This window comes from Rhea americana, unplaced genomic scaffold (genome assembly GCF_003343005.1).
Source record: "Rhea americana isolate MKP2758 unplaced genomic scaffold, rheAme1 scaffold_268, whole genome shotgun sequence".
In the NCBI taxonomy this organism is placed as follows: domain Eukaryota; kingdom Metazoa; phylum Chordata; class Aves; order Rheiformes; family Rheidae; genus Rhea; species Rhea americana.
The window spans coordinates 184,022-208,139 of NW_028186388.1; the positions used below are offsets into that span (position 1 = coordinate 184,022).

The following is a 24,118-nucleotide window of genomic DNA, read 5'->3' on the forward strand; positions in this document are numbered from 1 at the left end:
CCGCTCCCCCCGCCCCGCCCCGCCAGGCCCCCGCCGGGCCTGCCCGCCCCACTGCCTGACGGAAAGCGCACCCCGGTTGCCCGGCAACCCGCCCCCCTCCCCTCCCCGGCTGCGGCGCCACGGGCGCTGCGCGCGGGCTGACGGGAGGGCAGACATATTGCTTGCGGGGCGGTGGCCGCGGGCTGGGCGCTAGCCTGGGCCCGGGGCTCGGCCGGGAAGGAAACGCGAGCGCTGGGGAGCAAAAGCCCTGTTAAAAATAAAGGCTGCTGCGTCCAGGCGTTACCTCGTGTCCCTTTGAAAGGGCRGCAAAGGCTGTTGGAGGCCGTGGAGGGTGGGCATGGTTACCCAGCAGCAGCGAGGCCTGGCTGAAAGGCCTTCGTCAGTGAAAAACCTGCCTTCAGTTAGGGCAGCAATCAGCTCACGGTCTGGCTCCCAGCATTTAAAAGTAGCAATGCTATACAGTACTCCTCCCTGSCACTGTATTAGCTTTTATCTGAATATTTACAATGTAAGTGTAAAAATGCCTACCTGGCCACTGCAAATGGGGTATTTTAAAAAGCTCTAAGTGAACAATGGCTGCAGTAGTCTCAATGTCTTTTACATAAATGCAAATCAAAAAAGGAAGGCACCAGTCAATTAAAGCTGTTAACTGATTTGTCACCTTACCATACCTATGTTACAGGGGTGGTGAAACCGCTGAGGTACTGTGGAGTATGAGCAAACGAGCCYGTTGGTTTAAATTACAGGACAAAAATGACAGGCTTTCAAGAAGTTGACACCTCTTCAACTTACACGTTTAATACTACAAACAGGATACAGTYATTTCTTTCCTCATTGTTGCAATTGGCTAAATTAGAGTCAAGATGAATGTTAGGAAACAATGAGCACATCTATCAAACTCAGAAGTTACAAGGGAAATACAATCAATATCTTAAATGCTCTAAACATGCTGTACAGTTAATAATAAAACTATTTTCAATGAATACTACATACTGCTTTACATTTTTTTAGAATCCTAAGTATATAAAAAAATTACTCTCAAAAAATAAACCCAAAATTGTACCAATTCCTCTTTCAGAGTTAAAAAAAAAAAAAAAAAAAAAAATCAATACTGAGTCCTTTAAGAAAAATAGTTTATTGCACAAAACTTTCAAAGGAATTCCTATGCACATTATAATCAACATGCTTTGTATGATCATAATCATTAATTGTACACAGTATAATTCCTCCATCCCCTGGATTATCCACTCAAGAACATGAAATAATTAACTTTTATCTTTACAAAAACRGCCTAAGCAGACATTAAATTACTGAATGTTATGTGTAAAACATAACAATATTTCTTATACAATATTCAATACATCCTTCCTTCCTCTCAAAATTTGTGCATCTGTATCAGAAATTAGGCTACTCTGCTCCCYGAAACTGAAGTGATACGCATTAGTGGGAGACTAGTGTGCTCAGATGACAGCTAGCGGGCATTAGTAATTACTTGGACTGTGATTACTTTCCCATGAAAATATTTAAAGGCTTCTGGCCACAGCAGGTCACATGCAACTATTCACATTTCCCTGGCAAGGTTAATAAAACATACATCACAGGCTTGTGCATCACTAGTAGTGAATTTGTCATCTTTGAGTTAAGCGTATATTAGTTATACTGTCTGTCCCCTGTGCACCTTGAATGTTGTCACAACTAAAGCACCCATGCCACTGCATTTSACTCACATATGGAGGAGTAATCATCCATTAAAATATAAGCACTAGAACGTTCTTTCTGGATATTACTCTACYTCTTACACATGCAAAATTCTCATAGATTTCAGCTGGAATATTGCCTGAATAAACAGTATGGAATCAGACCTCTCACTGCACAAGCAGGTAAGGGGCTCAGCTGATCCCCTGATACAGTGCACAGCTGTTTCCAAGAAATTCGKAAGACAACAGAATGAAACAATGTAATACTCAGCAGTACCAGAGGCTCTGTAACTAGCATTTCTTCCACTGTAGGTTTGTTTTTTTTTTTAAACAAAACAAAAACCCCACAGTTGTTCAAATGTCCTCAAAAAAGCAAGAGTATTTGAAAAAATAATGCCACAGCCTTTACCAACTTTCATCATTTAGGAAACATTCTCACGTTACAGCAACATTTCTCTATCAACAAGATTTGGTTAAGTATGTAGTAACAACTGAAGAAACAGACACAGAAAATACATTCCATTGCAGTGCTTGAAGAAGGAAAAATAAAATCTCTTAAAAACTATTCCTCCAATTACTAAAAACGCCAATGTTAATGAGGCACCAATTTTCTTCTCATGTATTTGGCAGTGCTGTGACAAGCAGAAGGGACACAGTTTTTATTCCATTCCTGTAAGCAGTTTCACCACCTATACAGCAAGAGGCCTGAAAGCTTTGTAGAGAGCGCATGCTCAGCCTCAGGGTGAAATACAGAACCTTTTATTAAAGCTCTTGATAGTTAAGGAATATAGTTGATGTATTTCAAAAGAAAAGGTCTTGCTTTTGTCACATGCTGAGTGCTTCCTAGAAGGCTTTCCAGTAACTTCAGTAACTTGATTGGCTTAGCACCTCACCCGATTTAGACCCTCAAGCCTTATCCGCTGATCTTTCACTAAATAAATGGCATGGTCTTTGTGTCTATGAAAAAAAAACACATGATGAATATAAAGTGAAAATACCTGGTGTCCAAGTGCTTTCAGAGACACACAGTTGGGACAACATAACAATCCAATTTGAGAACTTCACAATAAATCCCTCATCTCTGAAAGAAAAATATGCAGCTAAGGACACTTGGCTGTATAAGCTCACATGTCCATATAAAGAGCTAGTGAAAGAAAATCTGCAGCATTGCACTGAAAACAGAATATATTATTGATACAGACAGAAGAGACAGACATTCTGAAAAGCTATGAATGTTTCTTACAATTCTGGCATCTTTGATSCCAGATAAAAGCTTTATCTGTACAACCGTTGCCAAACTTGAGAGAAAAACATAATGGATTCTTAACTGTAGGCATTTACCCACAYGTAACCATTTACCAAAATGAACAGCAACATTAACCCTGCACAAGTGTTATTTTATTGAAAAACCTGAACATTTGATAACCTTTTTGCACTGAATATATTATTCATTGCGTAGTTTTAACTTTGTCCTTTAACAACACYGCATGGCTTTTTTTCTTCTTAGAGCTTAATACACAAGCAACTTCAAGAACATGACAGCAGCGAGATCATCAGTACCGTTTACTCCGTAGACTGCAGTACTGTGCAGATGTTAACATGTCTGGGCTAGTCAGCAAAACTTTTGAGTTTTTTGTTTTTTTAAATAGACCATTCAGTAAATCCGTATGTTGGGCACCTAAAGCCCCCTAACCCATTTCTTCCCTCACCAACTCCAAAATCTTAACTTTTAGCATCACTTTATYTTGATCCCATAAAACAAGTTAAAATCCAGTAGCTGAGATGCATGAAGTCAGTATAGTCACTTTAAGTGCAAAGTGTTCAGCTGCACAGGAGCTTGAATGGACAGTTATGAAAACKAAAACTCTGGATAACAGTTAAGAATTGGTGGGTTTTCTTTGGCTTTATTGCTAAGCAAATTGCAATAATTCCCTCTTATACCCYGAAGTCTAAACTCATCCAAAATCAGCCTCCTCAAAGAAGTAACTGCCTCTTTAGAGAAATACATAACGTAGGCATCTGAAAAGCAGAAACAAAATGAGTTGTCTGAATGTTCCATTACAGCTAGTTATGACAAAAATTACTGAAAGAGATGCCTTTTAAGCTTTTTTTTTTTCTTATTTTTTTTAAGCTACTTAACTGCTTATACTAACTAGAWTTTTCAAGCCAATCTACAGTGGCTATAATGGACCTTCTTTCTGTATGTTTTAAAGTTAAAAACATGACGCTACATGGGTTGTCACAATCTTCTAAATAACATCATGTGTATTTTGATTCATGCTCAAGCACAGTAGATAAAGCAGTACTTCTGTACTGATTTTAGAATGGGAAGGATAGGATGGGCTCGTCAATGCACTATGAGCCATATGAAACAATGGGACTAAAGGAGAAAGAATGTAATGTGGGTTGCTTTAATAATAATCTAGTCAAAGCGTCTCTGCAGAAGGGCTGCCATAGTGCCAACATTTCCATCCACAGCAGACACATTGTGGTAACACAGGATGCTAAAAGTGAGGGAGTTAAGGGGAGTGGGGAGGATAAAGCTAATAAAAATAATAATTTTACAGGCATTATAATTTTGTCTTTGAAAGTAAAATAATTACACTTCTAAAGCTCTGGCTTTTGGGGCTAATTTCCCTAAGCCGTATGTACAGTATTGTCAAATAAAGCAAATTTAAAATGTAACATTAAAACAATGACAGTAACAAAGTAAACTCATGTCAGCTTTAACTTACAGTACACAAGCATATTAAAACAGATATTCAAACTCAGAAAATTAATTTTCTTATGTATATTTTACACACATACCTTTATCAAGGATGTCTACTTCAAAAGTTGAAATAAAAAGGTGCAAAAAGTGTTTGTATGTGCAGTGAAGCAAAGCTCCCTACTGGCCTGCAACTGCAAGAGAAAAACTGTGACACTTCAGAAAACATCCTGGGCAAGTCTGCCAAAAGTGGTTACTGGTCTGCACTGCTAGTCCTTGCAATCTGTTTCTTCTACTATATGGTGGCTACTGGTCTGCATAGCTAGTCTTTGCAATCTGTTTCGTCTACTATATGGTTAAAGGTCATCTTCGTAACTAGAGATTGCTTCAAGTCAAACTTTTTTTTTTTTTTTTTTTTTTTAAACACAAACATCTGTGATTTGAATTTCAAGAGTGAAAGAGCATGAGGGGTATGCTTGAATAAGAATATCCATTTCTCAACCACTACTAATGCTAATGGCTGAACATAAACAGGACTTATTTTTTATCTGATCTGGATATAGCCCAAAATAGTAAAGAACTGTGGGGGACAAACAAAACAAAACAAAACAAAAAAACCCAAAAAACCCCAAACAAACAAACAAACAAACAAAAAAAACCAACAAAAAAACCACTCCAGATACCACATAATAGTGCTTCCTCACTGAGATTGAACAAATGCAGACTTGGAACCAGATGCTCTTCTTGGCCTCATTTTAAACTCTCATCTGAATATTACTATACCCCAAAACAAGTCAGATTTACCAAGGCTCCCCAACAAAATTATTTCAAAATATCAAAAGATTTCGAATGAAYAGCATGTTCTGCAATTAATATTGTGCCAGTTTCTCAAAACCAGGCCCTTTGCTTCTAAAGGTAAAAGCAGAACTCTGAACACCGTTTTAAAAATGGAATAAATAAATAATTTTGATAAAGATTTGTTTACACACTGAAAGCAATAGGAAGAAAGACAACTGCTGAGGAGGTTATTGTTTCAAAGCTTCCTTGTCACTAGTGTCACAATTCTGCTGCTTTTCCTCTACAGCAGGACTCCCCCGCTGGTCCAATGCAGTTGCAGGACTGGTAGAGGTAAGGTCCATTAGCTGCCCCTCAACCTGAGTCCATGAAGACATTGATTCATGTACTGTAATGGTGTGTTCTTCCATTTGACGCTGAAGGCTGTCCATTTCTTGCCTTTTGAAAATATTGGGGACAAGAAGAAAAGATTATCAAGCAGAAAACTAACTGCTAAATACAAGCTCACTAAATTACTTCAGCCACTTAAGAACAAAACAAATAGGATGTACTTAATCCAAAATAAGGGCCAACAATGCAGCATCTCCTTGGCTGCACGTGCTCATTGCCAGGCATGATGTGGTACCGTTTCCTCAGCAAAGACACTTGATGAACATGGTACTCTTCCAGATATAAAAGACAACATGGAAGGTACAAGTGAGGAAAGTACCAGAGAAAAACAAATAAACTGATTACTACTTGTAGTCAGATAGCAATTTAGTAGAAAGAGTAGTTTGGCAGTACAGGATCGTGTACCTTTATCACAGATTACCTCTCGCTCCTCATAAATATTCTCCATCAGAGCTGACATATCCAGCCCTGTTCTGCCATTCACCTGAAATCCCCATCTTCCTGGGGCTGTAGCTTTCCTGCTCAGAATCACATGTGCAATCTTGCAAGGAAAGATACGAAAAAATATCTTTGTTATAAAGAAATGCCTCTTCAGACATTTCTAATAAATATACTACCTGGGTTGCTATCACAAGCAGCCTTGTTGATGCTGCGAAGAGAGATAAATATCAGCTTCTCTATGAGCACGAACAACTAAAAAGAATAGCTGCTTCTGTTTTGTTTTGCAGTGTATTTATTTGTGCACAAACACTAAACTCTTTAGGATGGATATTTTGTCTAGTGTATTGCCAAGGCCTCTTTCCCTATGGCATTTCAATATAAGCAGACATCTGCAAATGCCAGAACATCTTACTGCCTTATATATAGCTCTAGTAAGAGAAAAATAATTCATTTCACAAACCTATTGCTTTTCCTTAGACCAGCAACTATTTTTTTAAGAAACATTTTAAAGATTATTTAATGTGGTTTAAAAATAACAGGTCATACTTTAATTGCTGAAGACAACTGTTCAGATTTTTTAGAGGCTCCTTGCTCATAGCTGCTGATGGTTTCAAGAGTTCTTCCAGCAAGGCAGCAGGGACTGGACAATCAGGAATCTTGACTGGAGTCACAGGATTTGAAGAGTTATTCTCTCCCTTCAGTTCCTTCCTCTGTTTAAAGAAAGAAAAAAAAAAAAAAAAAAAGAGCTAGAAACAGAATTAAGCTGGTTTTGAGAATTTCACTTTTACCACATAGAGAGAGTCTCACATCACTCTGCTGGTATGTATCTGCATTGCAGAGCAAAATCCAGAAGCACATTAACGATAAGTCTCATGGGTCACAAGCAAAAGTTCCTAACCTAGTGTCATCTGCTAGCCTTGCTCAAAAGTAAACAAACACCATCTACAAGGAGTTGGTCAACAACTCACTCAAAGAAAGGAAATGCTAAGGATTTAAAACAACTGACTTGGACCTTCACAACAAATATTAATCATGCTCTTTCAATATAGTTGAGAGTAATTCATAAAAATTTAATTAAGTGTAATGGAARTAGTCCTTTTGAACTTTCTGGGACCTGCAGGATGAAATATTTCATACCAATATCTGGGAGAATTAAATGGATTTTCATAGGAGATTCTTACTGAGTCAGAGAATTTATAGGAAGAGATCTACTATTACTACATTTTCTGTGTAAAAGTAGCAAATGAGAAAATTCAAAGAACACATTAATAGTTACCTTTGGAAAACATGAACAGATGAAAAATACAGAGTATGGAAAAGATAACCACATGAATTTTAGAAAGTTTTTAACTAAGTATTTACTCACGATCCATTATTTAGGCACTCCCTTTTTTGCTTTATTACAATAAACTAAAATGTAAATGCAAGATAATACGCTAAACACAAAGGTCTCTGAAGAAAAAGGTAAGAAGTCAAGATCAATAAAGTTGCTTTTGCCAGCAAATCTTCCTGGCTTTATAATTTAAACGCCAGAAAATCTGTAAGTCAGTATCCAGGTAAGCATTTCAGAGTTTTCACCAGATTTCCTGCAGCGGAGTATTTTCGAACACTGTAAGCCATTTACACTACAATATATATATTCTTCCTACTTAAATACCTTCTTCATCTTGCCATGTTTCAAGTCCAGCTTCAGTTGCTGGTTCTGCTGCAGTAGCGACTTCATACTATTCTTCAGTTCACTCACTTTAGCCTGGAGCATAAACTTGTCCTTCTGAGTTGCTGACAGGTCTTCTCTCACTATTTCCAACTCAGTCTTAATATTCTAAGGGCAAAARAGAATTCACATGGTACAAGGAAACAGTGTATAAATTTCAGAAAACTAATATTCCTATCATTTTMTGCAGTTTCCATGGGAATGTAGAAAACACCACAACATCTAGCACACTGCTATTTGAAAACAATTTGCCTGGAGAGAGAAAGGAAAAAAAAAACCCAAAGATAGATAGGTAAAAAGTCAGTAGCCTGTTCTAATGGCCTGAGATCAGTGAAATATAAGTAACTAACAGTAGAGTGAAAGTGAAACTGAGAAAATTAAAGACCCTGTTAAAAACCCTGTTATATTCATAAAATCAATAAAAGTACTCTGCTTTTGAACAATAAAATATTGCTTTAGTTATCCTGGTATGGTCCATCAGAATCTTTACCAGCTAGATCAAATACCTGTAGGACAACTTGTATCCCTTCTAACTCCTTATGGCTGCGCTGTTCACTCATATCCAGCTGCTGCTTAAGCGTTTCAATTTCTCTTTCTTTTTGTTCTACTTCCCACTTGAGGTCTTCCACCTGCCAAAAAAAATGTTTTTAGAATTCTCTGTAAGAGCAATTATTCACAAAATGAAAAACATTTCTAATCATCTATGTCTTAGGAACCTTTCCTGTTTCTAAGAAAAAGTAGTTAAACTTTGATAAAAACAACTGCTGAATAAACSAAAAATGAAATCATGCATCTCAGGTGCCTAAATGAGCAGAAACATCATGTTTAATTTTACCTCTTGATTTACTCCTGGCTCTTCACTAAGCTTCTCATTCAGCTTTTTCTGCAGAAGTTGGAGCTGAGACCTGGCTTCTGCCAACTCTTGCTGAAATTGTGATACTTCCTGGGAATGTTTCTCATCCTCTACCCTACACAGCAGAATTAACAGAAACAAACATAGCAGTTATTTCAACCCGCTCTTTAAAAGGAGTACTTCATTGTGTTAGCTATGTAACCATTTGAGTATCCTTTTGTGACACCAAAAACTGTGTTACATGACAGTGCACGCAACCTGATTAGTTATAGCTTTGACTGGCAGCTCTGCCAGTATGTTCACAGCAGGAGTTAAATCACAAAAACATTTTAAACTAGAGAGATGCATCAATAGATCATTAAGTACTTAAAAAAAAAAAAAGCATGACCACCAACAAAAAACCCTTCGGTGCTGGTAATATTCCCATTTCAAACAAATGGATTCTGTACTGAGAAAACAAAACAAAACAAGAGAAAAAAAAAACTGTCAGCACTTTTGCTTTTATTTTAGGAGAAAATGGCTTATTTTATTTCCATATTCTCTTGTAGCTCTGATAGTTTATTAAAGTATAACAAATTATACCCTACACAACAGGACAAATCAATTAGTTTCAATATATCGTGGAATATACTCAACAATCAAGTTCATCCTCTATGTGGTTCCTCAGGGATGTTAAAGAGGAAAGAATAATAAGATGTGTGTGAAACATTAACACCATGAAATGATTTAATTCATGTCAAAACTTCATGTCAAAATAACAGATGATTAAGCCTAAAGGCAATTCACTGCAACTCTAATTGTATTATGAGGAGACAGAAAATGCAAATATTTGCCAGGAGTCCAAATGTACATTTTATGATCGGGCCCAATCGAGGTAAATTTCTGCATAATCCAGTCCAGAATTAAAAAAAAAGTTCATGTGCGTGTATTTTTCTGAGGATTTATTTCATTTACTATGCTCTAAGAACTTAGACATTTATTAGAGCATACTTACTGCAGTTTGTCCACTTCAGCCTGGAGGGCTTGGACAAGCAGTTCTTTGGCATGTAGCTCTTTTTTGATTTCGTTGAGCTCAAGAACAGCAGCTCTGTAATGACGACGGTTATGTGCTGCATCTGCTTTGGCTGCTGCTACCTGAACAGAAAAAAAAGCAGCATTTTTCCTTGTTTGGTTAATACAGTAGACTCACAAGAGGAAGCAGACTACAGAGATAGAAAACAAACCAAGAAAGAAGTTGTTCAGCAGTGTTAACTTGCTGTTATCATTTACTATTTTTGTCTAAAATACTGATTATTAGTCTTGTTAATCTTATTAATGGAAGTTAATAATCATATAATGGAAGGACCACATAGGTTGTTTTCTCATTGTGAATTTTTTGGCAAAATATCATCACTTCAGGATATGCTCCGTGCATTACAAGTTAAAAATAGAACTTTATTAATAGTCTATGAACATGCTTAACATAGGGCATAACAGAGGAGACATTAATACACTTTTTCATACGCTGGCCACTGTTACAGAAATTCTGTAGGAAGCACCATATTACAGATTTTATTTAACGTTACCTTTCAAATACTTTAACTCATCTATTAAATAAATAAAACAAAAGATGACCCATTACCTGTTCTTTAAGGTCTTTAACTTTTGACTTTTCTTTCTCTAAGGAAGTCTGTAAAGATTGAATAAGCTGTTTCATTTGCTGATCTTCTTCTTCTTTCCGCTTTAGAACCGCCTGAACCTGCATCATTTCACAAAATCGGAGATTTAGTAGCACGAACACACTTTTTGTGTAAACTCAGTGGAAGATCAGAAATGCCAATATGGGGAAAATATAAATACTAGCCAGTGTAGGATTGGCAAAATTTTCCTCCCCTGTTCRTGGATAACTCTTCCAATCAAGCTTAAAAGTAGCTATGGTTAAATGGTAGCATGTTATCGGCTGTTCATTGCCTGTATTCTCTTTACCACAGGAGTATGCTACTATTGGCATAAAAATTAATCTCAGTGAATCATTAAGTGACACCATTTCTAGGTTCCAACTGTCTTAAACGTGCAATACTTTCACTATTATGAGTATACTTGTGATTTTTTTCTGCAAGAGAAACAACTTTTTAGTGCAAAATCTTGTTTCTGATGATTTCCTGAGGTTTAACGACCTATATTACTCCAGTTGCACAACACGCATGAAGCTCAGATCTGCAGAAAATACATCAACGTTTTCTTTAACATTAATTTGCATGTAATTATACAACTGAAGATCTCTACATCTGGTTATCAGAAACACTAGCTAAAATTCCTTTTAATATATTACACCCAAAAGTTGAATACCTGTAGGTTCAGTTGTACCAAATCTGCCTCTCTCTTTGCTAATGCTGTTTCGAGGATATTGTTGTGCTCCCGCAAAGCAGTGTTGGACTGGTTAAGACCTGTAATTTTTCCTCGTTCATGTTCCAGTTCAAGGGCCAACTTCTTATTAATTTCTTCTAAACGTTTTATCTTCCTCCTAAAGCCTCTAGATTCCTGAAGCTATACAAAAAAAGGAAGGAAAAAAAGCAGATTACTAATGCAAAGAAGTTGTGAGCTAAACTCATTAAACTTTATTACTTTCACCCTTTTTTTTTTTGTTTTGTTTTTTACTTAGACTTCCTTTTGGAAGACTAAAAGGCTTGCTAGTAAGCAGAATCCATGAATACTTAAAAGGTTTGCTAGTAAGCAGAATACATGAATACTGTTTCAGGTACAGGAAAGATGTGATGGACTAGTCTAACTTTTTTTTCATGATCCTACAACCAATGCCCTCTGGGGRGGGAGGGGGGAGGGGAAAATCACTGAGCAACTGTGATTCCCATTAGTCTCACAAGACAGTGATTCATGCATACCCACCATCTCACGACAAGTACCTAACACAGGAACTATTTTTCTCTCATCTCTTCTTTTACTTTATACTACAACTGTTCATGAAAACATGAAGGCTAACCCTCTGCAGCAGAATTAGCAAGTGTCACTGACACAATGTSTCCTGTGTAAAATTCTAACTTCTTGGCACCTCTCAGGTACCTTTTATGATCATCTCCCCAAGTACAATGTAAATTCAAGCAATCACCTCATCCTCAAGTTCCAGCACCTTCTCTCTGTACTCTTCCAGCTCCTGGCTGGTAAGTGAAATCACTTCTTGCAACTCTTTTTCCAGCATCAACTTACTGCTGCTAACAGCTTGTAGTTCTGTCTCCAGAGCTTGAATCTTTTCCTAAAGACAAAAGGATCATAAGCCTGATTAACGTAACACCCATTTTTCAGAGGCAACTTTGTTTTGTCAAAAATGTTTTTCTCTAGCAAGTATTAAATTATCTGTTAGTGCTCAATGCACAGGGCTTGCTCAGAGCTGTCTGCCCACATCCATTTATTGCTTTCAGTGTGTTTCAAATTTGGCTCCACGGAACTATTTCTGCCCCCCTCCCCCCAATTAATTCTCTTATTAAATTGTATCACAGCCTAACACGTATTAGTAAGTTATGGCTATGCTGAAGAACTTAAGTGTCAATCAGCAAAAAACAGTGAGAGACAGAATTCTGGCAAAGATCCAGGTACTGAACATTTATAAAAAAACAACATTAATACTAAATCAAGAAATTTAGTACCAAGGCTGATGCTCCTCTCAGACTTGGTTTACAACTGGAAATCTGAATGTACAAGTAAAATAAATAAAGCCTGTCAAATCACTTCTCTCAAATGTAATTAAGGAAATTCTCAATGTTCAGCACACTGACATCATGTTCTTATCTAAYTCTACATTCCAAGCACTTTCATTACTTTAGTGCAACATAATATTTCAAGACTTGTTAGTATAAAGATAGGATTATCTTGCTACACAATACAGTGTTAAGACACACACGCATACTTGAGCAATCTGATTGCTTCCACCATCAGTGATCTGTGCTTTTAGTTTGCTCAGTTCTGCTTCAGCAGATTCCTTGGCAGTGAGGGATTCCTGCAGCCGACGACTAAGAATGCCAACTGCGTTCTCATAGGCTTTATGCTTTGCCTTCATCTCTTTCTGAGCACTTGTCAGATCTGACCCCAGACGCTTCATTTTCTGTTTCTGCTCAGTAATGGCCCTGAAGTGAGAGAGAAAACAAAACATCAGGTAAAACAAAAATTGCTTGAAAATAATATTCAAGGATTGATTTTTAGCATAGCTCAATTGAGGAAAAAAAAGTCAATCTACTCCATATTTCATCAACGGAGCTGTAAGAATACTATGGGAAACTGTGTCAAGGGCCTTGCTGAAGTCAAGGTAAAAAAATGTCAGCTTGCCTCCCTTTGTCCCACAGCCACTTAGCTCATCAGAAGATACTGTCAGGTTGCTATGGTATGACTTGCCCTTTGCAAGGCAATGGCTTTAAGACTTCTAATTACAGTCTAAGAAAATGTTTACAGTAATTAAGAGGTCTTATCATAACTTCAAGATGAAGGAATATATACACTACTACTGTAAAAATAATAAGGAATTTAGAGTCAGAATTTAATCTAAAATCCTTGGTATATGTATTATCAAAAGCTTCATTCCAATTACAACATTAAAAAAAAATTTTCTTATTAATGCCAACACTCTAGTCAGTCATGGCTAAAATTCAGAGAATGGAAACTGGAATTAGTTCCAATAAATACATTAATGAGAAGTTAACATAATGTGTGTGTGTGTGTGTGTGTGTGTGTGCGCGCGCGCATGTATGTATGTATGTTGGCTGAATGGTTTATGCTGTTGGTTAAAAGCCTGAATGTATCAAAAGGTAAGTTGTAACTCTAGAGTAGCAGTGTCATGGTCTTCAGGACGTTATTTAGATTTTCTAAATGAATGACTAGGGGATAGGCAAAGACTGACTGCTAAAACAATAAATATGAAAAATAATATTCTATAATATTTCTATAATATTATTAATAATAAATGCTATATTCTTTTATCTATGTTGAAACAACAGACTTACTTTTTCGCTTCTTCTTGCATTTGTTCTACTTGTAGTTTTAATGCTTGATTTGCCTCAGCAAGAGATGTCATTTGTTCCTTATCAAACTGTAGAGACTTAATAGGGAGGAAAATTAAAAAAAAGATGAGAGTAAGAACAGAAGAAATCTTTATGTTTGCTACACCTTAGATTCTAAAATAATAATTACTGTATTTAGGTACTGATTCATGGTAAATTCTAGTTCAACTTCAGCATAAATTGTAAAAATGACTTYTATCTCTGCATAAAAGCTATCGGAAGAAAACACCTATTTCAGGGTTCTCAATATCCYTTCTCATTCCCTTTTATTTATTCTTTAATTCTTTCCTCTGGAGCCATCAGCATATTGAATGTGACACTTTGGGACTAAGAAAGCTCCTTCCACATCTGCTGCTCCTGTAACATACTCCCCCTGCTGCCCGACATGAGATGTTAGTAAGTAGTCAAGTAATTATAAAATGTCAGTAGGTACATGCTCTCTCTCACACACACACACACACACACACATATGTGTGTGTATATGCATGTGTGTGTGTGAGCATATATACATGTGGGTATATATATGTGTATATATATATACACACACACACACACACACACACACAATATTAAATACATAAACAAGAACCTTAACCTGCAGGCAATCATGCCATTATTCTCCAAAATCAATACAAGTAGCAACATATCCTGCATGGAGTACTCTCTAAAAGTCCAAAGCTTAACACCTTCCAGACCTGTAGGCGTTTCTCCATATCGTCTCGTTCTTTCTGCACTGACTGAAGATGATTCTCAATTTCTACCATCTGCTGGTGAACCTGGGATACTTCCTTTTGTAGTTTTGAATGTTCAGATTCCAGCGATTGTTTTTCAACTTGATGTTTGAGTAGTTCTCGTTTTAACTCTTTCATTTCTGAGTCCAGCCGCTTCTTTGTAGCTTTCAGTTCGCTGATCAGCTGGTCCTTAGAACTTGCGTCTCTTCGATAAGCTTCCACCATTACCTAGGACACAAGTTTCAAGAAAACAATGTTATCTCTCTCAGAGCTTTACAAATTTAAGAATTTATTATAAAACATTTATTGGTATTATTTTGGGGGTCAAAGAATACAGAAACAGCATCATCATTAACATTTTCACTCTGGTTTAAAGACTTTTCTGCAAACTCAGATCAAATAGTAAGTATCAGTGTTCATAAAAAAAATGAGTGTTTATAGCAGTATGCTGTACTCTTCTTCACCTTCTTTATGGGACCATACTAAGTATGTGCAATTTTTAAACTAACTTAATAAAAGTGTAACTAACTATCCAAGGCATGCAATTAATATTTTTTACCACAAAAAGAGTGATTAACTGTGACTAACAGCTTAAAGTCTTCTCAAAATTAATCCAGAAAAGTAAAAAAACTTTGGTGTTAGGTTGATATGCAACCAAATAGCAAACTAATGTTGTCACTGTATATGTTTGTATGTGCAACACCAATGACAGCTTCAAATTATCATTTAAATCTAACTATGTAAACTCAGAAGTATAAAATAAAGTATTTATTTTCATTTTAATTCCTCAAATAAGTACTGTTTTACAAGATTGTAGGAAAACAACAACATTTCAAGATTGTCATTGAGTATTTCTGCAAAAGCTCTTACCTAATATCAACAAAGTAGGTATTTTATAATGGAGAATCATTTGGCAAACTTTCTAAACTCTAAAGAAAGCGTGACTTGGTTGGTGGATCTGCTTTTATGTTAATTGTGGATAAAAATCAACAAATAAACTGTACAATATATAAAAAAATATAAATTATGTTATTTGTATTTGATACAGATCATCAGTTCAAACTTCCCCACTAAAGTCCTCAGAGGTATATGTTTTCACTATAGTAAATACTGTGTTCGTTTTTAGTTCTTTGAAATAGTTTGGTTTCGTTTACCTTCTGCTGTAGGAACTGCTCCTTCACTTTTTGAACTTGTTTCTTAAGGCTGGAATTTTCTTGTTGCAGATTTTCTACCTGCCAGAGCAGAACAAAAAACAAAAAAGGACATATTGTCTTACTTGTACTCTAAACCATTTCAAGCAGCGACTGAGGACCTTGTTGCTGAGCAGACATCTCGGTAGCCCTGTAAGATAATACAGCATTTTATACATATAATAAATTCACACAAATCAAGTCATAGGAAGACTCACATGATGAGTTTCAGATTGTGAGGAAGTATTCCTCAGGAATACAACATCCCCTTATCTTAACATTATAGGTTTAGTATGTATCATTAACCTACATATGCTGCATCCAGATGGCACCATTTCACACACACACGGTCAAATAAAGAAAGTAGCTAGTTCTTTGAAGGGGGAAAAAAAAATAAAAAGCAATTTTTATGTTAAACCTACCTCCACAGTTATTTTATACTTCTATTGGTGATACTATGAAATCCCAGTATTATCTTCAAAAGAAATCTCTTTGAAGATTACCAGAGCTATGGAGCTTGGATGCTCTAAAAGTAACAGCATAAGCCTGATTATGAAACTAAGGTGTGAAACAAAGATTCACAATAATTTAAAGCAGTTGCAGAAAAAAACATCAATATGCATTAGGCTTGATCTGGTAAGCTAGTTCAGTGATTTTGGCGGGAGGGAAGGGAAAAAGCAACATTCAGCTGATATACAGCAATATACAAAGCAAAACCTAGTATATTGCTTCAAAATAAAAGATACTCCTAAACATGACCCCATTTCTGCAAGGGAAAGAGCTTCAGCCCATGGTGCCACAGAAAGGGAGAAAGGAAAACTTACTTCCAAAAGCGTGTGATTTGAACTCAAAATTATTACTTTGAAAAAATGGTATACTTTAGAAAGATGGTGGTTATTGGAAACAAAAAGAATAAGATCAATTAACCTTATCTTTCCATCTCATATCACTTGGTATCTATATGCATTTATGCATTTGCATGGTATTAAACTGAACATCCCAAAAATGTAACAATATAAAGTGGCAGATAGTCCACCAACAGGGAAACATTATAGAATTGATTAAAATATTCCCACTAGCTAAACCATGCATTCAAAGTCATGTGTGCATATCTCCTCTCATGTACTTTGCTCTATCATGTGCCTTTGAATAGGATACTTTCAAAGATGCATTACCTTGCTTGACTTTATTGCTATTTCTTGCCGCAGTTGTTCTAAGATTTCTGATGCTACCTCTGCATTTTCTCCAAGGCATTTTGCTCCTTCATCAAGTTGCTCTTTGCTCGCTTTTGCTGCCTGCAGAGCTACTTCCAGGACAATTTTCTCATTCTGCAAATACTGGATCASATCATCTTTGGAAGTAGCATCACTTTGGAGCTCTTCTAATCTGGCCTTCAGTTCATCATACTGCGTCTGCAGGTCATCCAGCGACTGCTCTTTGGTGTGTAATGTCTCTTGGGCTAGGGTGAACTGCTTCATTAGATCTAGATGTTCTTGCTGTAAAGATTCAAGCTGCAAATCTCGCTGATGCAAGGTCAACTTGACCTGAAAAAAGTATTTTAAGGTTAAATTCATATAAAATGAACTCTCTATTTGCTAATGTACTTCAACGAAAATAAAATGGAAAATAGCAACTGCCACTGAGGTTCTAGGAGAAAATAACAGAAGGTGAAAATATTCCTAACTTTCCTTGGCCATATCTTACATTTGTTCTGTTAATTGCATTGGTTGCCCTGTGTACCACTTGTATTGTTATAGGCTAAGCAACAACCACATGAGAAGCCTAAAATGTCATTAAGTGAAATTCACAATATTTTAAATTTTGATTTTAGAAAAGTGTCCACACTAGATACACATGAAAAGCCCAGTACTATTAATGATAATGCCACATAATTACATGGACTATAATACTGAGCTACACAAATTTAATTTATTCCAGCCTTTGACAAACCAGTTTTGTACTGTTACACCAGGACTCTGTAGTAAAGTGCAAGTACTCCTGCACTTTACTACAGTGTATATAACGATATACTGTCTAATAGAAAACCTTTAGAATGGATGAGTTTCTTGTCCAGTCATAGAATAATAGAATAATTACATATCAAATTCACTAACAATGTAACATCTACAAGAGAATAGTTCTGAAATATCAAAAAAAAGGAAAAAGTATCTTTACTGAGACAGTAAAAAAGAGGATGTCATATGACATTTTAGGCTGATGTTCAGAAAGGGAGTCTTTTTTCTTGAGAYTGACTTTGCTATGCACTTCATCTCAGCAATCTTTCAGAAGGTTTAAACCTTCTGAAAAGGAGTTCTGTTTAGAACTCAGTATCTGTTTACCCTACCTTCGCCTTTTCAATCAATCAAATATTTCATTTAAAACCCTTAGGATGTTGTCCACCAGTCTACCTGATCCAATTCCTGCTCCAGCATTACTGCAGAATCAGCCATTTTCTGAAGCTGCTCTTTTTCATCCTCAAACTCCTCTAGTTTTCTCTGCAAGTCTTCTTCCACCATGGTTTTAGCCTCCTGGATCTGCATGAAAGCAGCTTCCTGATCTAACATGTCAGCCTGCAGAGAAAAAACAAGGAATTGACATTTACAATATCAATGAAGGGGGGGGAGAGAGAGAGTAAAATATCAAGATTTCTGGAAGAAATCTGGAAGAAAAAAAAAGGGGGGAGAGAGAGACAAACAAAATTCTGATGTTTGCCTTACTTGTCTGTACATCTTAACTGAAGTAATTTAGTCATATATTTAAGAAACCTTAGAATAACTGAGAATGCCTTGTATATTAGCAACAATCTGAAGTCCCATTAAATATTAATTTAGGRAGGAAATGATGTTAAAACAAGATGTAAATAAAAAGAATATTTAAAGTACTAAAATTAAACTGTTTGGAAAATACAGAAGCAAAAGGTTCTTTGGATATTGTAGCTGTTCTGAAATAGAAATTCCTGTTGTGCACATCGTTTCACTAAAATTCAGTGGGATTTAAGGTCCAAGTGCTTCAAAACTGAGCACACTTCCCTTCAGCAGTTTTAATCATCTTTTCTTATTGGACAGCAGGAAGGATAAATCTGAGTAGTTAGCAATTTCATATATTTAAAAAKGACTTCACTGACTTAGTCTAACTTTGAGGTAAGAGTTCTCTCTAAAAAGGCCCAGAACAGGCAAAGAAGAACATTTACATACACTTTTTGACTTCAATCAACAACACACACCAAATCTGAGGAAAAAAAAAAGCATCAGATTGAAATAGGAAATACATGGGCTTGCCCCTTCTTACTGTTTGCTGAATTTTTGAATTTCATGGAAATTAATCAGCTCTGAAACATTCACTGTTTTTAAAAGCAGCCACAGTAATAACAAGATACAATACCATTATCACAAATGCAAGAATGAGGTTTTGTGCATTGGTTAGTATTTCCTTACTACAAATAATTTAGAGCCATAAATTTTTAGTGCATCTTTTACAATACAGCAACTGAAACATAAGCCACTTCCCTCATCTGTCATGCTTAGCCAATTCTCAAATTTTTAAAAATGTATGACTTACTCCAGCTTCTAGTCTGTAATTCTGCCTTGTCATCATATAAGTGATAGTAATATTAGGACCTTACAAGTGGCTGTAATAGGTAAAGTACTGAGCCTAAAGAAACCAATCACTTTTAAAGCATCAAAATTCTATTAATTTCAAAGAAGATCATCCAATTACTAAAAACTTAAAAGCACTAGAACCTATTCATTCAATGCCAGGTTGCTGGAAAATCTTTGATTTTGCGAACACAGGTTATATACTTGGGTTTTGCAAGCGCTAAGCCAAACATAATTCATGAAGATAACCTACAATGTTCTGGAAGTCATCTACAACCTTACCTCAATGTTTTGCAACTGTGCTGCAATACGTTCTTTTTCTTTAATAGATCTGTGCTGGGTCTCAGTCAACTGGTGAGACAATGTCACATTCTCTAGTTTGAGGTGTTCCAACATACCTGCTTGGGTCATTTGCCCAGCCTGCAGAAAGGAAGAAATGACAAATTAATACTGACAGTCAAAATTTGGCCAACAAATTTAAGATTTTCGGGGGGAGGGGGGAGAACATGGATCTGTCTGTGCCTTATCTCAACTACTGCTTCCATAGCTCTACAGACATTGGTTAAATCTATGCCTCAGCATTAATATGAGCTAATACCTCATGATCAGAAACAAAAAACTTCCCTGTTCTCCACCTGAAAAATACACAAGAGAGACTGGCTTCCTCAAAGTTCATAAACAACGTCCTCTTGATAAAACATACAAAAGAAAAGATTCACCGTCCTATGGGTAAGTCAGTCATAATACCTGTATATTGGCCATCTCACTCTGCAGCCTGACACGGGCCTCCTGTGCAAGTACCAGCTGCTGCTGGTACCACTGCCGCACATTTTGGAGTGAGGAGATTTCTGTTTCAGATGCCTTTAGCTTATTGGTCAGTGTAGTCCGTTCTAATTGCACCTTCTGAAGCTGATTCTGTAAGGAAGCCAACTGCTGTCGCAAATCATGAACTAGAAAAAAGAAAAATAAAGAATTCAACCTATGATACTTCATGGTTCTATTTTTATCCACATATTTTCAAGGCTTACTGCTATATTCATATGTTTTGGCTCAAAAAGGAAAAAAAAAAAGCTATGTGCATAATTACATAAATTATTGTCTATTCCTGCAGAAGTAAGAGGAAATGCTAGAATTCAAAGTATCAGGATTATAAACAGAAAATAATGTAAAATAAACAAATCTTCTCCTTAGGTGTTCAAAGTTCCTAAGTGGCAAAAAAATGAACTACTTAAAAATGAGAAAGTACACATCCTGACATGTAAATTAATCATTACAGATCAGTATTTGCACCATTTTTAAAAATTATGAGTCCATTCTCAAATAGTTCTTAAATTAAATATTTATGTCTCCCTCTCCAAGCAGGTAATGCCTAGCAAATTGTGGCACCTCTGTGATGTAAAATAGAAAACAATCATCTTGCAATTCTGACCATTTGATTAATATGCAATTAATGAAAGGCAAATTAAAATTTCTTCTTGTTCTTGAATTTCAGAAATTTGTTGAAATTAAAATTTATCATTCTGTAAGTCATTTTAAGATTCACATTTACATCAGCTCACCTGTGCTATCTCTGGTAAGAACATTTTTTTGCATATCTTCAACCTTCAGCATGAGTCTTTGGTACTGCTCCTCTGCCAACTGCAAATCAKTATTTGAAGAAGCCAAACTAGCATTCTTTGCTTCCAAGGCATTTTGCAGGTCAGCCATTGCTCGTTCCAGATCCCAGCAAGACTGCTTTAACGTGGCCACTTCTGAGCTCAGAGATTCCTGCTTCTGTTGGCTGTTTTGACTGTATTCCATCTGTGCCTGAAGCTTCATGTTCAAAGCTGCAAGTTGTGCCTGTAGCTCAGTCTTCTCTTTGAGAGCCTGAACATGTCCCAAAAATTAAATACAGAAGTCTTAGGAGAAAGTAATAATTAGCATATTAGGAAGAGAGGCAAATATATACTAGTGGCTGCCTAATGCAGATGTCTAGCAAAAAGGTTTTACTAAGGTAAAATGATTTTTAGAAGTGGTATCTCGGTTTTTCAAATATACAAGGAAAATACTGAGGAAAGCACAAGATGTATAGCATCTTTATTAAAAGTTGAAACAGGGTATTGCTGTAAGATGGGCATCTCCACACTAAGTAGAAAAGTTATTCTGTCAATCATCACAAAGAGAAAATACAGCTAGACATCGGTAACATTACTCTGGATTTATCATCTGTTTCACTCGCCTGTTGTCTTTCTCCCTCTCTTCTTTTAAATCTTTTGAAGACTTTACAGACTTAAAATTTATCATCTTAAGCCTCCTTGTAATGTACTTTATTCAASAATATATTTACAAAACACACTCCCATAAGTAAAGTGTAGGAGACTCTTGAAAAAAAAATGATTAACACATTTATATAATTTGCTAAATTCAAATTCATTTTCTACCTGATTAGCTTCTAGTGAGAGTGCTTCTAGTTGCCCTTCAAGTCTCATCTTCTCCTTTAGAACCTGCAGCATTTCATCATGAGTTCCTGTGATAGAGCTTTCCATTGATACACTGGAGACAGAGACATCATATACAGGTAGATTGTTAGAATACAATCCTCATGCACTTGAAGAGAAGTGAAGCTGAAATTAAGAGACCTTCAGATTCTACAAGATAATCTTCTCACATAACCTAGAATCTGGGATATTTTTTCTGGCTTTATCATGGATCCAGAACACAGTTAAACAACCTTCACTTCTGTCCAAAGAGATTAAAATAAATAAATAAATAAATAAATAATCATACTTCGGTTTTATATGCTAGCTTCCCATATTTGCCACAGCTAGAATCTACTGTGGCACCCATATATTTCTGATTTTACAAAAGTGTAATGGTCAATGTCAGTACCTTCTATACCTGCATATCCCCTTATAAACAGAAAAATGGACATAATAGACTAATTCTCCATTGTTGAAGCACTTTCCACAACTATTTGTATACACAGTCTGCATTAAGGTGAAAGTGCCCGAGAAGTAGCAACAGCTGGTGCAAAAGAATAACCGGTATCTGGCATAGGGGATTCCTTAATCTCCTTCCTCAACACAGCTAAGCAGGATCATCTCCTCCCCCTCATTCATCATAATGACAATTAAGTCTAGACTGGGAGAGTCTGTAACAACTGATCTTACCCCAGTGTCTCCAGGTATTATGTTTTACCCCAAAGAAGAACAGAAAAGGGTAATTTCAAAATTATCATGCATAAAAYGTTTGATTCACTGCATCTTCCACCAAGCGATGGAAGAACAACTGCATTGTTCAGGGTTCATCAGTCATCTATTCACTATGTAACTACTGTCTCTTGTAAGGGAGAGCCTAATCACAGCTTAATASCTATCATGTACACAAAGGCTTATGAGACTAACAGTTGATCTCATCCTAAAGGGCTGAGGAGGATAAGACTATGTAGGACAAGACCCTTGGCATCTCCTAACTACTCAGAGTCTGAAAGATAGGTGCATAGATAAGGTAAACGGTCATAATAAATATCATTGTTTCTTGAGGCAGCTAYGTCTATACAGATAGACTTTACAGATCAGTGCCATGTCAGTGGAACAGTGAATGAACATCTGCTCCACAAGTAAATACAGATAGAAACAGCTGCTATCAGAGTATTTATAACATGCTATCAGTGTCAAAAAATAACTCTCTATACAGATATATCTAGTAAACAGTAAATAGGTGTTCAAGTGAAAATGATCTTTCAATTTCTTTTAGAACCTGCAAATCAAAAAGAGATTTGATCACAAGAGATGATCTAATGTTAACAGAAGACTGATGCTTAGGATGCCTATTCAGAGAAGTATGGTGTACAGTAATGCCTCCCTGTACTACAATTTTTCTTACCTGCTAGAAATACTGTCTCTCCTACTCCGTACTTCTCCATTAACTTCTTGCTCTTGTGCTTGATGCTCCACTGCTGCAGCCTGTAGCACCTCACTGATGGACGGAAATTGCCCCATTGCATCAGGATGTATCTTCCGACCATTTATTGTATATGGAATACTCTGTTTGTCTTCTGCATTCTGTAAACTGCTGTACAGTCCTTTTCCTGACACACTGCTGTAGGTAGAGCTGTCACTCTCATTTCCATCCAGCCTCATTCCCACTTCACTCCCATCAATCTCTGAAATACTATCTCCCGCCAAAGAGGAATTCTCTATTCGATCATCTATGTCAGAGGGTTGACTAATCTCAGAAATAACGGATGTTGGACCACTTCTGCTTTGCTTCAGAGTCCCACCAGATAAATCAGTAGCCACTGAATTCCTCATAGCACTTCTAGAGTCTGAATCTTCAGCTCTATAATCAGCCAAGGACCGGATCTTAYTGGACTTGGATTTTGAACTTCTTCTCTCTTTCGAGGATGCTGGAAGTCCCAAGCTACCCAGTTTTGGCCCCCTTGGGACACTGGTCCGTAAAAAAGAGTATTCTTTTGTCATTGCTACAGTGCTAGCTCTTGGCAAGATTTCTGGATTTAACATCAGCTCTGGATCCAATGTGCTGGAGGGCCGGTTTTTGGATGTAGATTGACTAGACTAAAAGAAACCAAGAGTGAACAATAAATTCTGGAATATTACATTTGAACAGCCTTCAAGGACTTATTTTGCCATAAAACTTAAGCTGTAAAGCTTTAAGCTTTCTTTTCCATTAGTACTTAAATTTATGCAATATTCATAAAGAAGGTAAACTACATCAGCAATCAACCCGGTCAAAGCTCAACAAAAACATGCTGAAAAATGATCAAAGTAGACAAAGCTATCTGAAAGATATAGGAACAGAACTCTGACTTGGAATAATTATTTTTGATCTCTTTCAAAATTTTAGGTTTCTTAAGCTTGTTCATTTTTTCCTATTTTGAGATGAGTTTCTGAAAACAGTATGCATTCCAGTGAGGTAACAGCAAGCCAAATTTTGCATACCCAAAAGAAGGAAAAAAAAAAC

At 36.5% G+C, this 24,118-nt stretch overlaps 2 protein-coding genes across 7 annotated transcripts in view; both read right to left on the minus strand.

Annotated features, from left to right (window-relative positions):
* Positions 1-2,772, minus strand: part of ANKLE2 (ankyrin repeat and LEM domain containing 2) — a 25,037-nt gene extending 22,265 nt beyond the window's left edge. Inside the window, exon 1 of the mRNA XM_085307901.1 lies at positions 2,696-2,772. Coding sequence (XP_085164027.1) covers positions 2,696-2,738 — 43 coding nt within the window. The 5' untranslated portion in view covers positions 2,739-2,772. The remainder of the gene's footprint in view (positions 1-2,695) is intronic.
* Positions 1,113-24,118, minus strand: part of GOLGA3 (golgin A3) — a 28,206-nt gene continuing 5,200 nt past the window's right edge. For 3 of the 6 annotated variants that reach the window (XM_085307900.1, XM_085307899.1, XM_085307896.1), the window contains 20 exons: positions 23,021-23,712; positions 21,577-21,688; positions 20,716-21,022; positions 19,904-20,106; positions 19,439-19,576; positions 17,969-18,130; positions 16,736-17,104; positions 15,525-15,602; positions 14,326-14,598; positions 13,583-13,677; positions 12,496-12,712; positions 11,701-11,844; positions 10,926-11,123; positions 10,219-10,335; positions 9,592-9,731; positions 8,580-8,712; positions 8,251-8,373; positions 7,688-7,852; positions 6,577-6,740; positions 1,113-5,637 (listed from right to left, as the gene is read on the minus strand). In XM_085307900.1, coding sequence (XP_085164026.1) covers positions 5,430-5,637; positions 6,577-6,740; positions 7,688-7,852; positions 8,251-8,373; positions 8,580-8,712; positions 9,592-9,731; positions 10,219-10,335; positions 10,926-11,123; positions 11,701-11,844; positions 12,496-12,712; positions 13,583-13,677; positions 14,326-14,598; positions 15,525-15,602; positions 16,736-17,104; positions 17,969-18,130; positions 19,439-19,576; positions 19,904-20,106; positions 20,716-21,022; positions 21,577-21,688; positions 23,021-23,712 — 4,038 coding nt within the window. In that variant the 3' untranslated portion in view covers positions 1,113-5,429. The remainder of the gene's footprint in view (positions 5,638-6,576; positions 6,741-7,687; positions 7,853-8,250; positions 8,374-8,579; positions 8,713-9,591; positions 9,732-10,218; positions 10,336-10,925; positions 11,124-11,700; positions 11,845-12,495; positions 12,713-13,582; positions 13,678-14,325; positions 14,599-15,524; positions 15,603-16,735; positions 17,105-17,968; positions 18,131-19,438; positions 19,577-19,903; positions 20,107-20,715; positions 21,023-21,576; positions 21,689-23,020; positions 23,713-24,118) is intronic. The other 3 variants (XR_014896223.1, XM_085307897.1, XM_085307898.1) reach the window with 3 other exon arrangements.